Source organism: Punctularia strigosozonata (assembly GCF_000264995.1).
Source record: "Punctularia strigosozonata HHB-11173 SS5 unplaced genomic scaffold PUNSTscaffold_1, whole genome shotgun sequence".
NCBI lineage: Eukaryota > Fungi > Basidiomycota > Agaricomycetes > Corticiales > Punctulariaceae > Punctularia > Punctularia strigosozonata.
Genome location: NW_006767433.1, coordinates 2,830,293 through 2,850,041, shown reverse-complemented (window position 1 = coordinate 2,850,041; position 19,749 = coordinate 2,830,293). Strand labels below are relative to the sequence as shown.

The following is a 19,749-nucleotide window of genomic DNA, read 5'->3' as shown; positions in this document are numbered from 1 at the left end:
TAACCCCCCTCGACTCCTTGTCGCCAGTTTCAATCATGTCTTCCAAAAGCACCATCACGTCACGCCTTGAGTGGCATGCGGCGCTCGACACCACGAAGGCCCCCAAGACTACAGAGAAGACGAAGTTCCATCGCAAGGTATGCATGATCTGTAAACGATCGTCGCTCGAATCTCATCCTATGCCACCCCCACTAGAGTTCCATCATCGCGACCATCGGTAAGTCTGCATCACTATATCGTTCAATGGTAGCTGATAGCACCATAGGTCCTAAAACTAACAATGTCGAAAAATTGACTGAACTGATCAAGGCCGGCGTGAACGTCGGTTAGCAAAACGGACATTGGACTGTGCGTCGTGTATTGATCGAGGACTGGATAGTGCGCATGAACTTCTCGCACGGGTCCTATGAATACCACCAAAGCGTGGTTGACAACACTCGCAAAGCCGTGGCTGGTGAGCCCCTCCAAAGACTCCTTCCGGACAGACTCTCATGATGCATTACAGGCATGCAAAGCCCCCGCCCGGTCGCGATAGCATTGGACACGGTACGGAGAACCCAAACGGGTTACAGAATCAGCTGACAACGTGCTTGTAGAAAGGACCGGAGATCCGGACGGGACTGATGAAGGATGACAAGGACGTGAGCGCCGTGCCCGTCCAGATGCTGTTTCGGTTCTCATAAGCGTTATCGACAGATACCTATCCCTGCCGGTCATGAATTCATCGTGTCTGTTGACCCCAAGTATGCCGAAGCCGGGGATGAGAAGACGATATTTGTGGACTACGTCAGTTCCGATCCTTCTCGTTTAGACTCTCGGCATCTCACATGGCTCACAGACCAACATGCCAAAAGTCACTGCCCCTGGCAAGCTGATTTACGTCGATGACGGTGCGTTTTATTCGACATACACTTCGCTACCCGTTTTGACTGATCCACATCCCAAGGAATCCTTTCTCTTCTCGTGCTTTCCATTGACGGGAGCAACATCCATGTCCGCTCGCTGAATAGCGGAACTCTGTCTTCGCGCAAGGGTGTTAACCTACCCCAAACTGAGGTCGACCTTCCCGCTCTCTCTGAGAAGGACAAGAAGGACCTTCAGTTTGGTGTCAAGAACAACGTCGACATGATTTTCGCGTCATTCATCCGCCGTGCGGACGACGTCAAGGATATCCGTAAGGTTCTCGGTCCTGACGGCGCGAACATCAAGATCATTGTCAAGATCGAGAACGAGCAAGGCGTCCAGAACTTCGACGAGATTCTTGCCGAGACCGACGGTGTCATGGTCGCACGTGGTGACCTCGGTATCGAAATTCCTGCCAGTCAAGTTTTCCTAGCGCAGAAGATGATGATCGCCAAGTGCAACATGGCTGGCAAGCCCGTCATCGTCGCTACCCAGATGCTTGAATCTATGACCGTCAGTCACTCCGTCCCCTGTCACGGCACACCTGATACGATATATAATACCTTGTCTAGTATAACCCCCGTCCCACTCGTGCGGAAGTCAGTGACGTTGCGAACGCAGTTATGGACGGCGCGGACTGCGTCATGCTTTCGGGAGAAACCGCGAAGGGCTCGTATCCCATTCAAGCAGGTGAGTGAGCCGAAGCAATACTCTTAATGATATGACGCTGAACTCTATCCGCAGTCTTGATGATGGCTGAGTGCTGTTTACTGGCTGAGTCCGCTGTCTGCTATCCTCCTCTCTATGATGAGCTCAGGAACACCACTCTCATGCCGACGGAGACGACTGAGACTATCGGTCTTGCTGCCGTGGCTGCTGCGCACGAGCAAGGCGCCGGTGCAATCGTTGTTCTGTCCACAAGTGGGAACACTGCTCGCCTGATTTCCAAGTACCGGCCCAAGTGCCCTATCATCGTTGGTGAGTAGACTGATTGGACGTTTCTTCGCTCATGCTAATGCCGCGCAGTCACTCGCAACCAGCAGACATCTCGTCAACTTCACCTCCACCGCGGTTGTTATCCCGTCTGGTACCCTGAGCCTCGCAATGTGCAGCCTCACCAATGGCAGACCGATGTATGTGCCAGACGAAATTGCGATTGTGAACGATACGTTGCTGATCTCCTGCTCCTAAGGTTGACAATCGCATCCGGTTTGGTCTCCGCAGCGCTCTCGGCCTCAACATCTTGAAGCCGGGATCGACGATCATTGCTGTTCAAGGCTGGAAGGGTGGCTTGGGTCACACCAACACTTTGCGCATCCTGTCCGTCCCCACGGACCAAGCTGACCTGGAGATGCAACCTCTTGGCGCCTGAATACCGACGGTGTAAAAGGAACGGTTGCAATTGTGTACTTCGTAGTCGGAAAGCATGTTCGTTGTGTTGCGTCTGAAATAGAACCTCGCCTGAATAGACCTTGTATGCGTTTCAAAGATGTGAAGGATATTATTACATTCCTGTTCAGATACACATTGTCAACGGGTGCATCTACTGCTTGTTGGCAATCCGCGCTTGCGCAGTATTAACAGCGTCCTTAAGTGTAGTGATAACATCTTCAGGGTTCTCTGCGCCGAAAATCGCGGTACCAGCTACGATGACATTGCTTCCTAGATCACGGGTTGCAATTGGATACAAACGTTTCAATGTAAGATAAAGGCGTACCTGCATCCGCACAAACGCCAATCGTCTTCGGTCCCACACCACCGTCGACTTCGATATCCTTATCAGGGAACCGGGCGCGTAGCTCTGCGACCTTTGGGACGCAGCGCTCGAGGAACTTCTGACCCCCTCGCCCAGGATACACCGTCATGACGAGTAGCATATCGGCCGCCTTTCCGACGTCATCTAAGATCGCCGTCGAAGGTGTGTCAGGGGAGATAGCCACGCCTGCCTTCATACCCTTTGCGTGGATGGAGTTGATGAGCGCCAAGGGGTCAGCTGTCAACTGTGAGCCAGAATCACCGCTCGAGGTAGAGGATAATAGGAACGTACACGTCGCTTCGAGGTGGAAGCAATACAGAGCACCGCCCGCTGCCGCTATATCGTCCACCCACTATCGTAGTCTATCAGCCGCGATCCGCGATCCGCGCGCGGTGAAAAGCCGACGAGGGGATCTTACCTTCTCGGGCTGGGCAACCATCATATGGCAATCCATGAAGATATCTGGTATTCCCTTTTTCACGCACGTCAGAATGGGGGCGCCTTGATGGTCTTGAGCTCGATGATAGGATTCCAACATAAATTGAGGTAGGCCCACCCATTGTGATGTTGGGCACAAAGTGCCTAGAATTACATGAACAACCGGAAGACATTGAGCAGGAAGGAGACTGACCCGTCCATGACATCTGGATTAACAACGACAGTTGATCAAGCCAGGAGCATTCGAGTCAGATGGGGGTAGGCGTACCCATGTGTAACCATTCGGCACCTCCTTTGATCATCCTTTTGCATTCAGCAGTCAGTTGACCAAAGTCAGATGCCAATACAGAAGGAGATATGATTGCGCGAGGCATGGTACGCGACAACGGTAACGATGATATGCGGGATCGAGGCAAAGGAGAGGAGATCTTGAGAACTGAGGCTGACAGAATGACATCTACATCTACGCTCTCGATTATGGATTTGAGATTCGCACAGGTTCGCACGGGTTCCGTTCACTGGTTTCCCCGGCCGAGCCGAGTATGGACAACAAGGCGGGAATGCTCACTTGCCTATCGGATATAACACCGGTGTGCAGGTGCGCACGGACGTTCGGATGCGCGCCGCATAGTCCAGGTTGCGTTGCTGGTGAAGACGCTCATCCGTGGCGATAACGTTGGGGGATGCTCGAGGTTGGACCGCGGGGCATCGCAGCATTCTCGCGAGTGAGGGCCTCGGCGGTTGAGCTTGAGCATCCGTGTCAAACCGCAAGGCAGCTGAGTCACCAGCCTCACTCAATAATATTATTGAGTCAGGCTACTTAGTGTGCGCTAACAATCTGTGTTGCACCGCGCAACCTTACGCAGCTCGGAAGACAGAAGGCGATGACGTCGCGCGGTTGATCCGAAAGGAAGCAGTGCCCCAACACCGCCCCCAAACCTCGGGGCCTCTTGCAACACATAATCGCGCTGGGCTGCGCTACAACCGTGCCCATCTCGTTTCTCATATCCCCGCTTCGTTCAGTATAGACGCTGCCCTCCCTCATGTTCGCCCGCATGCATCACCTGTTCCTCTTCTTCACCGCTTGCCTTGCTCTCACGGCGAGAGCTGAGGAGAGACGCCAAGGTGAATTTCCCTGCAGTATCGCTTACCCCTGTTCTTGCTGACATCGGCTCGAAGTCGCATCCATATTCAGTTCCTTGACGTCTGAAGCGGGCTCAGTGGTCAGCGACGTGACGTCCGTTGCGGGCAGTGTCGGTAGTGAGGCCACCAGCCTTGGAGGCGATCTGACTAGCGTCGCTGGAGGGGTGTTTACCACTGTCACGTGTAAGAGCTCCTACGCCTGGACCGTAGCGCTCATGTTGACCAGTATTCTTGTACAGCGATTGGTGGCCAAGCGGCTACAATTGTCACCAGTGCTGGGGGACATGCCATCACCCTCGCCTCGAGCGGAGCCGGGAAGGTCGGTCGTTATTCCCCAGCTGCTTGCACTCATGAAATTGATGAGTTTTTTTTTCCCCAGCTCACCTCTTTTGCCGGGTCCGAATACACGATTGCAACGAGCGTGTTGGGACAAGTGGTAACCACAGTTACATGTGAGTACAGACACCCAGGAGTACATTCAGTACCCCCCCCAGTAACGTGAGCCACCCTCCAGCAATCGGCGGGGTAATCGCCACCGTGGTCACCAGTGAGGGCGGCGAGGCCATCACCCTCGCTACAAGTGGTGCGGGTAAAGCCACGTCATTTGCCGGCTCCGAGTACACTGTCGCGACTGCCGCTATCGGGTACGTACCAGCGTGATCACATCGTAGCCAAACTATGATTCTGATCTGGCGCTGTACTGCAACAGGTCGTCAACATCCAGTGCTGCAATGGCCGCTCTTGACTTAGGCATATCCGAGGCTCTCGTGACTGCTTTCGCTACCGTGTTGACGAGTATGGTCGCCGGTGCGTGGATCGTGCTGTAAACCTGCGTAAAGTAGTGAAATAGGTACATTCCCGATCTAATGTCATTTGCATTCCAATACATATATGATCCCTCTATTCAAGTTATTCGCAATCGTTTTCACCTCCTTAGTCCACCATATATGCATGAAGTGTATTGACTTGCGATGGCGGCCGTCGCGGTCCAGGACTCCCACAAGTCGGGCCATTAGGCGGTGTTCGGTTCAAGGTGACTGAGGTAAGTCACCCTGATTTAATACCAAAAAAGGCAAATCAGGTCTCAGTTGAGTCTGGTAAAACTTCCAGATAGAGTAACACTGTGAGACACACATGCCATAATTAGTAGCTTTGGGTCGCAAAAGACAGGTGATTCACTTGAGTCACCGGTGAACCGAACACCGCCTTATTGATTTTTCAAGGCTAGCCAATACAATTCTCACTCCCAGAGCTTGATAGATGACTGTTCAGATCAAAATCGGTCATGGATCAGAAACATCTGATGTTCTGATAAGTAGTCAATTCAAGGTTGAACACAACTAAGATGGGAACGGACTGTTTACTTACGCACGAGTCAGAAAACTTGGAGTCAGCATGACCGAGGCCAAACCAGTATAAAAGGAGTAGATGGGTGATGAATTGGACTAGAGATTTATCCCTTGTCTGCATATCCATTATTCTCCCTTATGTCCTCTGCAGCACACTCTTTCTCAAACATACCCCCGGAAATTCTCGCGGCCAATTGGCCGCCCGAGATCTTGCAGGAATACATGGCAGAATTGCAGAAGGATCACGAGAAGGGCACCGTCGATGACGACGATGCCGTTTTAACCGAGTCCAGCGCGTCTGACGCCGAAACCGAGTCAGACGTGTCGATGTCCTCCGACATTGTGGAGCTTCCTCCGCCGTCACATCCCCCCAAAGACATCGCGTCCGACGACTCTGCGTTCAGCAGTGATGATGAATATGTGGACGATAAGGTGCAGACCGCGATGCGTATGCACCGGGGGTTGGTCCTTGGGCGACCAGTACCCGAGCTCGCCCACACGTCGCAGAGAGACCTCATGGGTATGGTGGACAGCTACCTGAAGCAACTGGACGACGCGGATGGGGAATTAGGCGAGATCACCGGTACACTGGTACAGCTCCCACACCGCCGGCCCAACGCCAACGAGTATCTCGCGCCGGAGCCGTTACCGACCGACTTGCCGAAGAAGGAGCAGGCATTGCGCGAGAGATCTCGCAAGGAGTGGTTGGATTTGGGCAAAACGAGAATGTTGGAGGAATTACAGTTCCTTGCGCAGGCAGTGTTCCGCAAGGAACGACGCGTTAAACATGCTAGAGAAGGAAAAAGAGAGGCTGTTGCGTGATGTTGGTACTTGGCGTTGCCTTGTTTTCATCTGCCCCATTCATGAGTAGTTGGTCATACTTAGGTTTTCATCACAAGAGCGTGCAAGGAGATTGAGTTAGATTGATACCGCAAGGCCGATCACGATTGACAACGCGGTGTAAATCTCTACTCCTCTGCCGCAGCCTCCATGTCCTTGTTGGTCTGACAGTGCATGTTGGGTATCAACGAACAAGGGACGATACGCAACGGTAACATTGAGACTCACGCGCGGGTTGAAGAAGAGCGAGTTCATTCCCCAAGGGTACGGCTTCACCCTCCTGTTGAGATACTCATATGCAGGCGGCTCCGGAAGCTTTCCCCCGTTCTCCTCCATCAGATGTCTGTTGTGCTCTTCATGGTCAGCTTCGAGGTTGTAAACCCAGGCCGAGCAGACGATAACTAGTGTAGAGGCACGTCATGGTCCGAACAGCAGTAAAAAATGGATCACGACGAACTCGAGGGGAGGCAGACGTAGTAGCTGTGAAACAGATTGAGAAGTCATGTCGCAAGGTCAGCTCGGATTGTGCGTACCTGATCTTTCGCCAGAGCTCGGACGTCTCTGCTTGCGGCTTTAGGAGCTGTTACGGTGCGTAGTGCGAACAGGACTTGCCTGCAGCGTGGTGCTCTGCAGCGGCGACCTTTGCCCTGTACTCACTGGCAGCCACAGAGTCCGTGGCAACTCCACGAGTGCGAGGAAGAGCGCGGAATATAACACGACGAGCCAGCATCGACATGGTTGCGGTGGTCAGTAACGGAAAGAGTCGGTTGGGATTGGGCGAGGCGAGGCGGCGTGTGGATAGCTCAGGGGTCCGACATACTTTTTCGGGGGTGTGCTTAACTTGGTGTTTAGCGAAGCCTTCACGCGACGAGGTGACGCGTCGCTCACCGCTCTTAGCCACTCCTTCAACTTCACGATGGTTCCTCGTCCCCAGTCTTCCGCGGCTGGCGTGCTCGCATTACTATCGGAACCTGAATCTGTAATAAGAGAACATGCTCTCAAGACGCTCAATACGCTCGTCACTCAGTTCTGGGCCGAGATTTCTGAAGAGATGCTGCTCATGTACGTCTCGCATCTAATTACTGACCGATTATCTCCTTGACATAACTATGCTGTAGAGAATCACTCTACGAGGACGATACTCTGCCCAAGTCCGCAAGGGACGCTGCCGCGTTGCTGGCGAGCAAGGTTTATTACTGCCTGGGCGAATACGACGAAGCGCTTTCCTTTGCGCTAGGCTCAGGTAGCGCGTTCCATGAAGAGTACAAGAACGCAGAGTCCTGGGAATACGTGGAAACTGTCATCTGTAGGCTCACCGTGACCCTTCTCTGCAACAAGTCGCTGATCTACCGTAGCCAAAGCCATTGACAGGTATATCCAAAACCGGTCCGACGATCATTCAGCGAAGGAGGCGAAGATCGATCCCCGCTTGAACGATATCATCGAAGGCATTTTCAGACGCTGTATTGAAGCAGGAGAATTCCGTCAGGTGCGGCTCAATTACCGCACAACCGAGTGCTAGTTCAGACGAGATACCAGGCTATAGGGATTGCGCTAGAGTCTCATCGACTAGACATTGTTTCGGACATATACAAACACACCAAGGATACCAGCCTCTTGTCATATGCGATGGAGGCCGTGGTCGATAGCAACTTCTCTCTTTCGTATCGAGACGAAGTGCTACATTTCCTCCTTCCCCTTTTCCCGCCACCTACCGCGGACACCAAATCACCTCACGTCCACGCGCTTACCCGACTTCTTGTCACTTTGAGTGACCCCTCGTTGACGCTCCCCCTACTCACATCCCTCGTTCCGAAACACAAGCTCCTGGCGTTACAATTTGCGTTCGACTTGGTTGAAGGTGGTGCGCAAGATTTTCTAGAAACTCTTCGAAACGACTTGCCACAGGGGGAAGATGTGAGTTTCGGTCACGTTTTATGGGGTGTGGGCTAACATGAATCCGCAGGAATCGAAGGAAATTTATGATAACCTTCGGCAAATCTTTACCGGCCAGGAGTCGGTGAAGCTGTATCTTGAGTTCCTGAAACGTAACAACAAGGTCGACATGTTGATACTAAAGAATACTAAGGTAAATTATCCATGGCTGTTGTCGGAACTGAGGACTTAACGCGTATACGCAGGACGCGCTCGAACCTCGCTCATCGATATATCACACCGCACTCACGCTCCAAAATGCGTTCATGCACTCCGGGACAACATCGGATATCTTCCTTCGCGAGAACCTGGAATGGTTGGGCCTCGCCTCCAACTGGTCGAAGTTCTCGGCCACTGCTGCGCTAGGCGTCATTCACAAGGGTTGGTTCGAACAAGGCATGACAATACTTGGGCCGTACTTGCCGTCAGCCCAAGGTGGGGAAAGTAATATCCCTGGTGCAGCGTACTCGGAGGGTGGCGCGCTATACGCTCTTGGATTGATCAATGCAGGATGCGGGAGTGGAGGCTCCGTTGAAGGATACCTCCGGGACACACTCAAGGCTGCACAAGGTGAAGTTGTGCAACACGGTGCTGCTCTCGGATTGGGTATCGCGGTCATGGGCGGCAAAAATGCCGAGGCTTACGACGACCTCAAGCAAACACTCTTCAACGACTCTGCCGTCGCTGGTGAAGCTGCGGGCTACGCAATGGGCCTCATCATGCTCGGCACCGCGGATACAACATGTGCTGACGAAATGTTGGCCTATGCTCGTGAGACCCAACACGAGAAGATTATTCGTGGTCTTGCAGTTGGTTTATCTTTCATCTACTACGGCCGACAGGAGGAAGCAGACAGTATCGTGAAATCGTTACTCACAGAGAAGGTTCGGTACACAATTTTCAGGTCGTTCATCAGCCTCATCTCTTGCACAGGACCCAATTCTTCGCTACGGTGGTGTCTATACCCTTGCATTAGCGTACGCGGGAACATCAAACAACTCCGCCGTTCGCCAGCTTCTTCATATCGCCGTCTCTGATACGTCGGATGACGTCAGAAGGGCTGCGGTGACGGCGCTTGCATTCCTGCTCTTCAAGAACCCTGGGCAGGTACCTAGAATCGTGCAGTTGCTGAGTGAGAGTTACAATCCCCATGTTCGCTGCGGTGCGACACTCGCGTTAGGGATCGCGTGCGCTGGCACGGGATTACAGGTACGAACGCTCATCAGCATACGATGCAGTACAGGGTTCTGAGGTTTCTGCCAGGATGCCGTCGAGATCTTGGAACCACTGACAAAAGACGGTGTCGACTTCGTTCGACAAGGTGCTCTGATCGCGTTGGGCATGGTTCTCGTGGAACAGTCAGAGGCTTCATCACCATCTATGGCGGCCACTCGCGCTCTTTATAGCAAGATCGTCTCGGACAAGCATGAAGATCCCATGGCCAGGTTCGGAGCCGCAATTGGTCAGGGTTTCATAGATGCTGGCGGCCGCAATGTCACCATCAGCCTTCAGAGTCGAGCAGGTAGCAAGAATACCAGTGCCATTGTTGGAATGGTGTTATTCTGCCAATTCTGGTACTGGTATCCGTTGGCACACTGTGCATGCCTGGCCTTCGAGCCGACTGGCATCATCGGTCTGACTGCTGAATTGAAAGTATGTGCGCATATCAGTGTTCTCGTCGTTCGTTCTTGACAAGATGACCCAGGCTCCTCGATCTTTCAATTTCGTTTCAAACGCGCGGCCCAGTCTGTTCGCATACCCGCCGCCGATGAAATCCGCGAAGAAGGAGGCGCCGACTAAGGTTGCGACAGCCGTTCTCTCGACAACGGCAAAGGTTAAGGCACGAGAAAAGAAGAAGGCAGATGCTGAGAATGAGACCATCGACTCGGTGAGCTCAAATTTTGTATATCCTAGCCATAGGTATCATGGACTGATTGCTCTGCTCGACGCCCAGACTGAGGCCAAGAAAGACGGCGATGTTGAAATGGTTACCGAGGAGCGTTCGGGTGAACATGACGAGTCACCTACAAACGTACCCAATGGCTCGGCGGTACCAAAGAGATCATCGCAGGGATTCGAAGGAACTGTGAAGCCTGACCGCAAGAGGGAGCCGTCATCTGAGGAGTTGCCCAATTTCTCTCGTGTCACACCCGCGCAGCTCGCTTATATAACCTTCAATCCCGCTGCACGGTTCCAACCTGTACGTCCAGTCTCGACGAAGACCATTGGTGGTGGACGCGTCAAGAATCCTATGGCATCAAGGACACCGGATGCTACGCTCAATTTGGCCGCCGAGAAGTATGCCGGCGGTGGTGGTATCCTCATTCTCGAGGATACGCGTCCAGACGATGCGGTCGAATATTTGATCTTCGAAACGCATACCCCGATACAAGCTGCTGCTGTGGAAGCAAACCCACCAGAGAGGTCAAATGAGGATTGGCGGAGGACTGCCATTGCATTAGACGAAAGCGCACCTGAAGCCGACCCTCCACAACCGTTCGAGGTGAGTTCCTCGGCTCTCAATGTGTGATCATCTGCTCATGGTGGCCCAGTACCCGTTTGATTCCGAACCTTAAGAGATGTTGAACATATTTAATGTAGCATAGTGAGGTTTAATGACGACCTGTGTATTAGTCACGCGACGAACCTCCCGCGTCCGCACCGTTCGTACCGCTCTTCCTTCAACTATGCTCGCGATGACACGCCTACGCACTGCTATCCTCGACGATTACCAGCGCGTCGCCTTGACATGCGCAGACTGGTCACCGATCCGAGACCAGCTAGAGATTGACATTTACACGGAGACCATTCACGACGAGGATCGACTGGCGGATCGTCTGCACCCCTACGCTATCATTTGTGCGATGCGAGAGCGGACCAAGTTCACAGCGAGCTTGTTGGACAAGTTGCCGAACCTTAAGCTTATCGCCACCACCGGAATGCGCAATGCCGGGATTGATGTGAAGCATGCCCACAAGAACGGTGTGATTGTTTCTGGAACAGGGAGCAAAGGAGAATCTACCCTCGAACATATCTGGGCCCTGCTTCTAGCAACTGTTAGGTACGGCAAACTGGCCTTCGTTAGAGGCTTTCCGAACTCTGAAATGCGCTTTGTGAGGTACATCACGGTAGAGGATGCTAATGTCAAGTCACTCCACCCTCGATGGCAAACAACGCTGCCCCTGGGCCTGACAGACAGGACCCTCGGAATCATAGGCGTAGGACGGCTCGGCATTAAAACAGCCAACGTATGGGCCGTTTTGACTCAGTGCGCGATTGATGCAAACGGTATTGGCAGATCGCGAAAGCTTTCGGCATGAAAGTTATTGGATGGTCTCCTCACCTGACACCGGAACGGGCTGAAGAAGCAGGAATCGAATATGCTTCCAGAGAGGACCTCTTCACGCATAGCGACATTGTCTCAGTGCACATGGTTCTATCGCCCAGCACCCGGCACCTCATCACTGCAGATGACTTGGGACGGATGAAGAAGACTGCGTTCTTCATCAACACAGCCCGAGGACCGATAGTAGATGAGAAGGCGTTGATCCAAGTCTTGGAGGAAGGAAGGATTGCTGGCGCAGGGCTTGATGTCTTCGATATAGAACCACTTCCTCTTGACCATCCAATTCGACAACTGAAGAATGTTGTTCTGAGCCCCCATACAGGTTACGTCTCAGATTCCAACTACGAGGTGGGTTACTGCCGAGAGAGTAGTAAGAGCATTATGTTGACAGGGTCCCGCTTGTCTGTTCATAGGCATTTTGGGGCGATACTGTGGACAACATCGCGGGATTCCTCCAAGGTATACCAAAGAGGGTGATTAATTCGTAGATCGTGGATGCGATGAACAGTGGTCGTTGTATGTACTAGTACCGCAACACATAACTTAACGGCATGTTGCTTGAGGGTGACCGTGGGAATGAATTTGTAACAGGGCAAAGGGAACGCGATCTTCGTCCAAGACGCGTCGTTCACTCCCTTCATCGCAAACTGCAAGCCACCCATACACATCATGGAAGCACGCGCCCAAGAGCACCGCAGAAGAGGCGAGTATCTATCCTGCTGGCTAGTGGAAAGGAAACTGACGAACCCTATCAGATTATAAGGCCAAAGGCGGTTTCAAGGCAGACGAGCTGCGCCGCCGACGCGAAGAACAGCAAGTTGAGATCAGACGGCAAAAGCGAGAAGAAAACATCTCGAAAAGACGCAATCTCATCGCCGACACTGGTGCCGACTCCGATGAGGAGGTTTCATCCGGCGGATGGGAGCCCCCAGTACGAACCCTTCAAGTATTGCACAAGCAATGTACTAACCTGCTTATGCAGCTTGCCGAGGAGATGATCAGGGATGTATTTGGTAACGATCCGGAGCGGCAGTTGGACGCAACCACCAAGTTCCGCAAATTACTCTCCAAGGAGAAGAGCCCTCCTATCGATCGAGTTATCGAGTGTGGCGTTGTACCTCGTTTCGTTGAATTTCTAAAGGGCGGTCATTCGATGCTACAGGTGCGTATGCTCTGATGCGCCTTGCCTTCTGCAGCGACTCATGGTATATCGCAGTTTGAGGCCGCATGGGCGCTCACAAACATCGCATCAGGGACCGCCGATCATACCCAAGTCGTGATAAACTCCGGGGCTGTCCCGGAGTTCATCAAGTTGCTGTCGTCACCGGTTCTTGACGTGCGCGAGCAAGCCGTCTGGGCTCTAGGCAATATTGCCGGCGACAGCCCTCAGTGCAGAGATTACGTTCTCCAGCAAGGCGCCCTTCGTCCTCTGCTCAACTTGCTAAGCGAGAACCACAAGTTGAGCATGATGAGGAACGCAACCTGGACCCTGAGTAACTTCTGCCGAGGCAAATCGCCCCAGCCTGATTGGGAACTGGTGAGAAAAAAAGTCCTTGCCGCGTGTCTGCCCACTGACGAGCTTCCTAGATCTCCCCTGCACTCACTGTTCTCACGAAGCTCATCTACTCTCTTGACGATGAGATCCTGATCGACGCATGTTGGGCGATATCCTATCTGTCGGATGGCTCCAATGACAAGATCCAAGCCGTCATCGAATCTGGTGTTTGCAGACGACTCGTCGAACTCCTGACGCATCCTTCGACGTCGGTCCAAACTCCCGCGCTGCGTTCAGTGGGCAATATTGTAACAGGCGATGACCTCCAAACTCAGGTAGTCATCGCTTCCGGAGCGCTTCCTGCACTGTTATCGCTTCTGTCTTCACCCAAGGAGGGCATCAGGAAGGAGGCTTGTTGGACCATCTCCAATATCACGGCTGGCTCACCTCCGCAGATTCAGGCGGTCATTGACGCAAATATCATCCCGCCGCTCATCGATATTCTCCGTCATGCTGACTTCAAGACGAAGAAGGAGGCGTGCTGGGCGCTCTCCAACGCAACCTCGGGTGGTCTGCAGGAGCCCTCGCAGATTCGCTATCTTGTTTCTCAGGGTTGCATTGGTCCGCTGTGTGATCTGTTGCAAATGATGGACAACAAGATCATTCAGGTCGCCCTGGACGGTCTCGACAACATACTCAAGGTCGGGGAGATGGACAAACAGGCGGCCGGACCCGGTGCAGTCAACCAATATGCGGTGTTCGTCGAGGAAGCGGGTGGAATGGTTACCATCCACAACCTCCAGCAGCACGACAACTTGGAGATCTACAAGAAGGCTTTCAACATAATGGACAAGTATTTCCCCGATGAGGAGGAAGATGCTGGCATCAGCGCGCCTAATGTGGACGCTTCAGGTACCTTCGCTGTGCGTATATTGCATCCTGACTATCACCTGGAAAATGAGCTTACACTGTTGGTTGTTTAGTTCCATTCGGATGTCAGTGCTCCGCAGGGAGGTTTTACCTTCGGCGGACAACAATAGGCGGGGTATCTTGCTCTCATCCCTCTGTTCTGTTTCTCTTTCCCTGTATCCCGTAACATCCGTTACATCCATCATAAGTCATACGTCCATCTGCAGTGAATGCGGTTTCCGAGCTCAAGTGCCATAATGCTTTCTCGTGCGTGTATTCTCGTGTTTCGTAAGTGGCCTCGTGTAATCGCAAAGGATCCAATACAAAGTCGGCGCGAGGTGGTTATCGTGGACACCGCCACAGCGTGAATGTGTATGGACGTAGTTTAACACCTGTGCCGTGACATTCCACGATTCTGAGCTGACATGGGCCACGGCAACAGCAACAAGCTCTATATTACTCACTCCGAGCACTCCGGCCTTTACGGCCAGCATACTGCGTCGACTGCTGGGTACAAAGCGTAAGTATATGTCACTTAGGCTATCCCAGGCATCGTATACCAATCGTACTCTGACAGAAAGGCCCAAGCACCTCCCCCTGGAGCGCGGACCCCGTTCGACTGCTGTGCTCTGACTTTTCAACCGTGGACTCATCCAGTCTGTGCCCGAAACGATGACGGTACAGGTTATGTATTTGATCTCCTGAATATCATCCCGTGGTTGAAGTGAGTACACGCCATCGTTGCTTCCGGTGACTACACTAAACGTGCAATAGACAACATGACAATAGACATCCAATAACTCAGAAAACGTTGCAACCATCAGATCTGATACAACTTCACTATTCGAGGAAAGCTTCGGGCGAACTGCATGACCCAATCACCTTCAAGCCGTTCAGCGAACACTCGCACATAGTCGCCATTGCCACCACCGGCAACGTGTTCCTTGCAGAAAGTATAAAAGGAGGGAAAGATCTGGTGGCTGATGTGAAATTCAAGAAGTGTGTTGGCTTCAGCCATTGGTGTGCTCGTCTAATGAATTCTGTAGAGAAGACGTGATCACGCTTCAAAATCCTCATGGACTCCCTACGGCCTCGGTGGCGGCGACCCCTCCGAGAAAGGTTGAGCTTGAGAAGAACAAAGTCGTAGCAAAGCCAGCCCCAGCAGGGGGAGTTGCCAACGTCAAGAAAACGGCCGAACCATGTACGTTGTTCACTGTTTTCACTAGAATTAACCTCACCTTCCATCCCATTTCAGGGAACGTCTCGCCTTACTCCAGTGGTCTCCCGGGAGCATCTCTCACATCCACATCCATCGACCCGACGACGCAAGGCACAAAGCTGGTGTGGGACGAGGTGAGCGCCTTCTGGGTAGAACCATGAGGTTAACCAACTCCATGCCTCAGGAAGAATTGATGTACGAAGCGATCTCAAACCCACCCAAAGGCAAAGGCAAGGAAAAGGACGTGGGTAAGCGGCGAGCCTATGTGCGAGTCGTCACGTCGTTGGGGGGTGGTAGCCTCAACCTGGAACTGTTTTGTGAGAAGGTACGCACCACGTCTGACACATGCCCGCTACCATCTAAAAATACCATATTTACAGGCTCCCAAAACATGTTACAACTTCCTAATGCTGGCCCGCCAAGGAAAGTACAACGATTGCCTCTTTCATCGCCTGGTACCAGGATTCATGGTGAACCTTCCAACAAATATTAGTGGTTCATGAGCGATGTGCTGAAGTACATACCGATAATAGATACAGACCGGTGACCCTACGGGAACTGGGGCTGGAGGACAAAGCTATTGGGGAACGCCATTCCGAGATGAGTACGATCTCAAGGGTGCCGCCAAGCACGACGAGCGAGGCATCCTTGCTATGGCCAACAAGGGTAAAGATTCAAACGGGTAATGCACATGTTTTCTTTCATCGGACCGATGTGTCAAACATTTCGCGATGTTTAGGTCGCAGTTTTACATCACTTTCCGTGCCACACCACATCTAGATAGGAAGCACACAGTTTTTGGCAAATTGGTCGGCGGAGAAAACGTGCTGGATGCTCTGGAGAGATTGCCCTTGAAGGACGGCACTGAGCGGCCGGCCAAGGCTGTTCGCATTACGGAGGCTATCATGTATGTCTCAGGCGCCTTTCATCGCAGCGCACGATGCCATTGCTTATCCTTGCTGCTATAGCTACCAGGACCCATTCGAGGACTACAAAGTCCGACTTGCGAAGAAACTCGCGAAGAAAGCGGAGGCTGCGGCCAATCCTCAAGCTAAAGCAGACCAGGAGAAGAAAGAAGGCGACGACGTGAACTGGTTTGGGGTGAAAGTTGGGCAAGGCCCGGAGCATACTCAAGGGACAGAAGCTGCCGGAGGTGTAGGTAAGTACCTGAATCTTGGCACGAAGAGGAACGTAGATGCCGCGGACAGTACGGGAGAGGAGGAGGGGAAGAAGAAGCGGCGGATAGGATTTGGCAATTTCGACAGTTGGTAATGAGTGCATTGCTATATAGTCATCCAAGTGCACTTGCAGTGACCACGGAGAATATCCCTGATGTAATGGTTGGGCACTGCCACCGTAGTACTCGAAGGATAGGATGTGCTCATAAACCATCTTGAGTCGATCCTATGCATCACTTCCCGTAGCATGGGCGTAAACCAGTCAGTCCCGAGAATAACCGCTCAAGACAAAGCCATTCTTGAGTCCGTTCGTGATCACTTGCTCTCGCATGCTTTGCGTTATCATAGTCCTTACGAGTCGCTGCCAAATCCAGCTTGAAGCTGCAACGCGACAAGCTCAAGCTATATCAGCGTAAGGTGCGTCTATATGGCGACTGCTGGCATGAGCGCAATGATATGATGACAGACATGGAGCCTAGATCCAAGCTATTCTTGATCGTGAACAAGAAATTGCGCGGCAACACCTCCTTGCGGGCGAGAAGGATCGCGCACTTATCGCGCTGCGAAGGCGAAAGTATCAACAGAGCTTACTGACCAAGACCGATGCTCAGCTGGAGACCCTGGAGCAACTGGTCCGCTACCTTCTTTGCCACCCAAGAACCGGTTATGCATCGTTATCTTTGACCATGTCTTCTAGGTTTCGAACATCGAGTTCTCGCTGGTGGAAGTCTCGGTGCTGCACGGGTTGAAGCAAGGGAACGCTGTACTCAAGGAACTGCATAAGGAAATGAGCGTAGAGAGCGTAGAGAAGCTCCTCGACGAGACGCAGGAAGCTCGGGCATACCAGCAGGTGAGTGTGAACTTCGTTAGTCGCGAATGCGTGGTAGAATGGATTCATAGGAAATTGGGGATATGCTCGCCAATAATCTTACCCTGGATGAGGAAGACGCCGTTCAAGCCGAGCTTCTGGAGCTCCAGAGAGAGGCAGCAAGTATTCTGCGTTCTCGTCATGTTATTGCGCTGATTTCTTTGAGTATAGCTGGGTAGCGCGGAGCCCGATCAAGGTATCCAATTGCCATCGGCACCGGTGTCCGAGCCCGTCGCCAAGCCTGACAGCGACGTCGATCGTGAAGGTAAAGATCCCATCCCGCATAATCTCGCATTGAAGGCTGAGACCATTTGAACACGTACAGAAGAGGTTCGCGACTCATCCAAGAGCCGCGTTCCCGTGTCGACCTGAAGACTTCGAACGAAATACATCGCTGGGCTACACCATACATCTAGCTCCAATCACCATTAGTGTCCATCTAAGACCTGGGTCTGGGGATCGTAGCGTATATCTATAATACAATGCGTGGTGCACTCTTTGAGAGTACTAGTACTAGCTCCTCCCCTAAGCAACCTCGTGCGACATGTGATCAATCATACATTCATCTTCGTATCGAGGCCAGTTTCTGTTGAAGATAGTGCAAAATGATTCGGTAGTTTGATATCGCCGAGGGCCTCATCCCAGTTTTCTTCATTCATGGGGAGGGCCACGCTTCGACGGGAGTACGATGGTCCATAACTGGAAACGACGATTGTCGCGACCGGCATCTTGTTCCATCGCACAAGCGCGGGCCTGGTCTTGAGGAAGAGCAGGACGCTCAGAAGGCCCGAAGACGCGAAGCAGACATCCGCGAGTACCGTTGCCCACAGAGGCACAGAAATGGAATTGACGAAGTTGATCCACCGCACCACGGCGATCGGCAAAATCTTCACGGATAATCACGTTTTAGATGGTATGCTAGCAAGGGAAGGTTATAGTCACTCACAGCGAAGATGTAGATCGCGGGGTAGAGGAGCATCCGCATTGCGTATTTCCCCATTCTCCGTCGAGGCGCGGCCACGGCGGTAGCTACATGCACCCGTTCCTCCTTCGGAGTGAGCGCTAATCGCCCGGATCTGACTTCGATGAAACCGCGAATCTTGAGATAGACGGGTAAATAGAGCAACACGTTCAGGAATGCGGTCGTCCACATCCAAATGTACTCCAAAAAGAGCCGTTCATAGAAGTAATTCTCTGAGATCCAGCACCCTACAGGTATCGGGTCAAAACGATATCTGCTCCGAATGAAAGACGCGACGAACAAAGCCCAGTGTTGGCGTAGTAGCCCGGGTGGATCGCCGCTGCAATGACGACGATAAGGGTGATGAACACCCATATGGAGGGTACCACGGTAAGTGGAATCAAAGACGAGCGCGAGGCATCCGGTCGCCACTCGCACACGATCACGGCAAATGTATGGATGCAAATCGCCTGTGTGATGCTGGTTAAGCGTCATTTGGCGGTGTAGCAACGATGCTCGCATACCAGATTTCTGGGGGGAGGAACAGATCAGTCAACTACATCAAGAATCCAGTCATGACACCTACGCCAAAGCAGCACCCACATCGCCAAGTTGCTTGAGAGCACCTTGCGCTGAACAGTAAGACCCCTCCACCACGCTCTGCAAGTTGTCCGATAGTCAGCAACGGCAGTTGATCTCACATCTGGCAGTTGACACCTTTTGCAAGATCCAGTTAACGTTTAGTATGCCGCCTGCAATGAGGCTCGTGTCAGCCGCGCTTGAACGGGTCATCGAAGCCGTCATTTCGCATACCGACTGCCTGGACCAGCTCAGAAACCAAGAGACTGATGACATAGTAGAACTGTGGCGATTTATTTCGTGCGCCTTGGTCGTCAACCGCGGCACTATACTGTATCAAAGCAACAATGAGCCTAGAAGCGAGCTGTGCGCTGATAGCTATCACGTACACCGATGTGCAACAGGAGAAGCAGAACGGCCAAAGCAGATACACCGAAAGCGGCGGTGATGACTCCGATACCAGCGAGCGTTCCCGAGGTGAAATCTCCGTCCGTCATGGTTGCGCTGACGCGGAGGGTTTCCCTGAGTGTAGGGGATTATACGCCGCGGACCAGCGAAGGGCAGTCGGGTGCCGGGGACGAGTTGGTGGAAAACGGGATCACGGAAGATCTCCAGGACATATATGAGGAGTTAGAGGTATACGCGTCCATGTGTATCTGACAGGCATGATAGCACTAGTGGGCGATGTAGTGCCGGAGCACGGAAACGAAAATTCTTCGCCATGGAAATTTGCGCTGCCCCTTTCCGTCTCCATGCGGTGATCGAAGGATTAGGTTCGTGTGCGGTCGGTGTTCCGGTTCGAGCCAGAAGGATGGAAGGGGAGTAGTGGC

The 19,749-nt window shown here is 52.6% G+C and overlaps 11 protein-coding genes across 11 annotated transcripts; 8 read left to right on the top strand and 3 right to left on the bottom strand.

Moving 5' to 3' along the window:
* Positions 1–35: 35 nt before the first annotated feature.
* PUNSTDRAFT_129757 (pyruvate kinase) lies at positions 36–2,275 on the top strand (the record flags this gene model as incomplete). The annotated part of the gene is made up of 13 exons (XM_007378973.1): positions 36–137; positions 196–217; positions 266–325; positions 380–454; positions 506–546; positions 597–641; positions 697–786; positions 839–890; positions 947–1,416; positions 1,476–1,593; positions 1,648–1,881; positions 1,930–2,036; positions 2,096–2,275. 13 exons carry the CDS (start codon positions 36–38, stop codon positions 2,273–2,275), a joined length of 1,596 nt encoding a protein of 531 aa, XP_007379035.1.
* A 171-nt stretch (positions 2,276–2,446) lies between these two features.
* On the bottom strand, positions 2,447–3,471 carry PUNSTDRAFT_59187 (ribulose-5-phosphate 3-epimerase; the record flags this gene model as incomplete). The annotated part of the gene is made up of 7 exons (XM_007378972.1): positions 2,447–2,565; positions 2,621–2,896; positions 2,951–3,011; positions 3,078–3,160; positions 3,216–3,241; positions 3,291–3,303; positions 3,366–3,471. 7 exons carry the CDS (start codon positions 3,469–3,471, stop codon positions 2,447–2,449), a joined length of 684 nt encoding a protein of 227 aa, XP_007379034.1.
* Positions 3,472–4,073: 602 nt separating this feature from the next.
* PUNSTDRAFT_48960 (uncharacterized protein) lies at positions 4,074–5,167 on the top strand. Its single transcript, XM_007378971.1, has 6 exons — positions 4,074–4,222; positions 4,277–4,423; positions 4,480–4,559; positions 4,620–4,692; positions 4,755–4,884; positions 4,950–5,167. Exons 1-6 carry the CDS (start codon positions 4,141–4,143, stop codon positions 5,065–5,067), a joined length of 630 nt encoding a protein of 209 aa, XP_007379033.1. The 5' UTR covers positions 4,074–4,140; the 3' UTR covers positions 5,068–5,167.
* A 560-nt stretch (positions 5,168–5,727) lies between these two features.
* PUNSTDRAFT_129754 (uncharacterized protein) lies at positions 5,728–6,411 on the top strand (the record flags this gene model as incomplete). The annotated part of the gene is made up of 1 exon (XM_007378970.1): positions 5,728–6,411. One exon carries the CDS (start codon positions 5,728–5,730, stop codon positions 6,409–6,411), a length of 684 nt encoding a protein of 227 aa, XP_007379032.1.
* Positions 6,412–6,557: 146 nt separating this feature from the next.
* Positions 6,558–7,165, bottom strand: PUNSTDRAFT_129753 (mitochondrial cytochrome c oxidase subunit VIa; the record flags this gene model as incomplete). Its single annotated transcript, XM_007378969.1, has 5 exons — positions 6,558–6,593; positions 6,658–6,830; positions 6,887–6,909; positions 6,963–6,990; positions 7,087–7,165. The coding sequence occupies 5 exons, from the start codon at positions 7,163–7,165 to the stop codon at positions 6,558–6,560; spliced, it is 339 nt and encodes a 112-aa protein (XP_007379031.1).
* A 151-nt stretch (positions 7,166–7,316) lies between these two features.
* Positions 7,317–11,064, top strand: PUNSTDRAFT_80193 (26S proteasome regulatory complex non-ATPase subcomplex Rpn2/Psmd1 subunit). Its single transcript, XM_007378968.1, has 11 exons — positions 7,317–7,491; positions 7,548–7,735; positions 7,785–7,918; positions 7,969–8,346; positions 8,396–8,518; positions 8,571–9,248; positions 9,298–9,573; positions 9,628–10,017; positions 10,070–10,252; positions 10,319–10,867; positions 10,917–11,064. Exons 1-11 carry the CDS (start codon positions 7,346–7,348, stop codon positions 10,938–10,940), a joined length of 3,069 nt encoding a protein of 1,022 aa, XP_007379030.1. The 5' UTR covers positions 7,317–7,345; the 3' UTR covers positions 10,941–11,064.
* PUNSTDRAFT_95695 (D-isomer specific 2-hydroxyacid dehydrogenase) lies at positions 11,061–12,253 on the top strand (the record flags this gene model as incomplete). The annotated part of the gene is made up of 4 exons (XM_007378967.1): positions 11,061–11,425; positions 11,483–11,612; positions 11,663–12,058; positions 12,124–12,253. 4 exons carry the CDS (start codon positions 11,061–11,063, stop codon positions 12,196–12,198), a joined length of 966 nt encoding a protein of 321 aa, XP_007379029.1. The 3' UTR covers positions 12,199–12,253.
* A 126-nt stretch (positions 12,254–12,379) lies between these two features.
* PUNSTDRAFT_117698 (importin alpha protein) lies at positions 12,380–14,357 on the top strand (the record flags this gene model as incomplete). The annotated part of the gene is made up of 5 exons (XM_007378966.1): positions 12,380–12,413; positions 12,466–12,872; positions 12,927–13,247; positions 13,298–14,128; positions 14,189–14,357. The coding sequence occupies 5 exons, from the start codon at positions 12,380–12,382 to the stop codon at positions 14,243–14,245; spliced, it is 1,650 nt and encodes a 549-aa protein (XP_007379028.1). The 3' UTR covers positions 14,246–14,357.
* A 182-nt stretch (positions 14,358–14,539) lies between these two features.
* Positions 14,540–16,615, top strand: PUNSTDRAFT_117697 (cyclophilin-like protein; the record flags this gene model as incomplete). Its single annotated transcript, XM_007378965.1, has 10 exons — positions 14,540–14,634; positions 14,692–14,838; positions 14,889–15,113; positions 15,161–15,315; positions 15,370–15,467; positions 15,518–15,658; positions 15,714–15,803; positions 15,867–16,015; positions 16,073–16,240; positions 16,302–16,615. 10 exons carry the CDS (start codon positions 14,540–14,542, stop codon positions 16,603–16,605), a joined length of 1,572 nt encoding a protein of 523 aa, XP_007379027.1. The 3' UTR covers positions 16,606–16,615.
* A 143-nt stretch (positions 16,616–16,758) lies between these two features.
* On the top strand, positions 16,759–17,558 carry PUNSTDRAFT_59468 (uncharacterized protein; the record flags this gene model as incomplete). The annotated part of the gene is made up of 5 exons (XM_007378964.1): positions 16,759–16,814; positions 16,886–16,928; positions 16,991–17,143; positions 17,209–17,361; positions 17,412–17,558. 5 exons carry the CDS (start codon positions 16,759–16,761, stop codon positions 17,556–17,558), a joined length of 552 nt encoding a protein of 183 aa, XP_007379026.1.
* Positions 17,559–17,933: 375 nt separating this feature from the next.
* Positions 17,934–19,416, bottom strand: PUNSTDRAFT_129749 (uncharacterized protein; the record flags this gene model as incomplete). Its single annotated transcript, XM_007378963.1, has 8 exons — positions 17,934–18,266; positions 18,326–18,588; positions 18,642–18,810; positions 18,865–18,871; positions 18,927–19,000; positions 19,058–19,092; positions 19,154–19,250; positions 19,309–19,416. The coding sequence occupies 8 exons, from the start codon at positions 19,414–19,416 to the stop codon at positions 17,934–17,936; spliced, it is 1,086 nt and encodes a 361-aa protein (XP_007379025.1).
* Between the last annotated feature and the right edge of the window lie 333 nt (positions 19,417–19,749).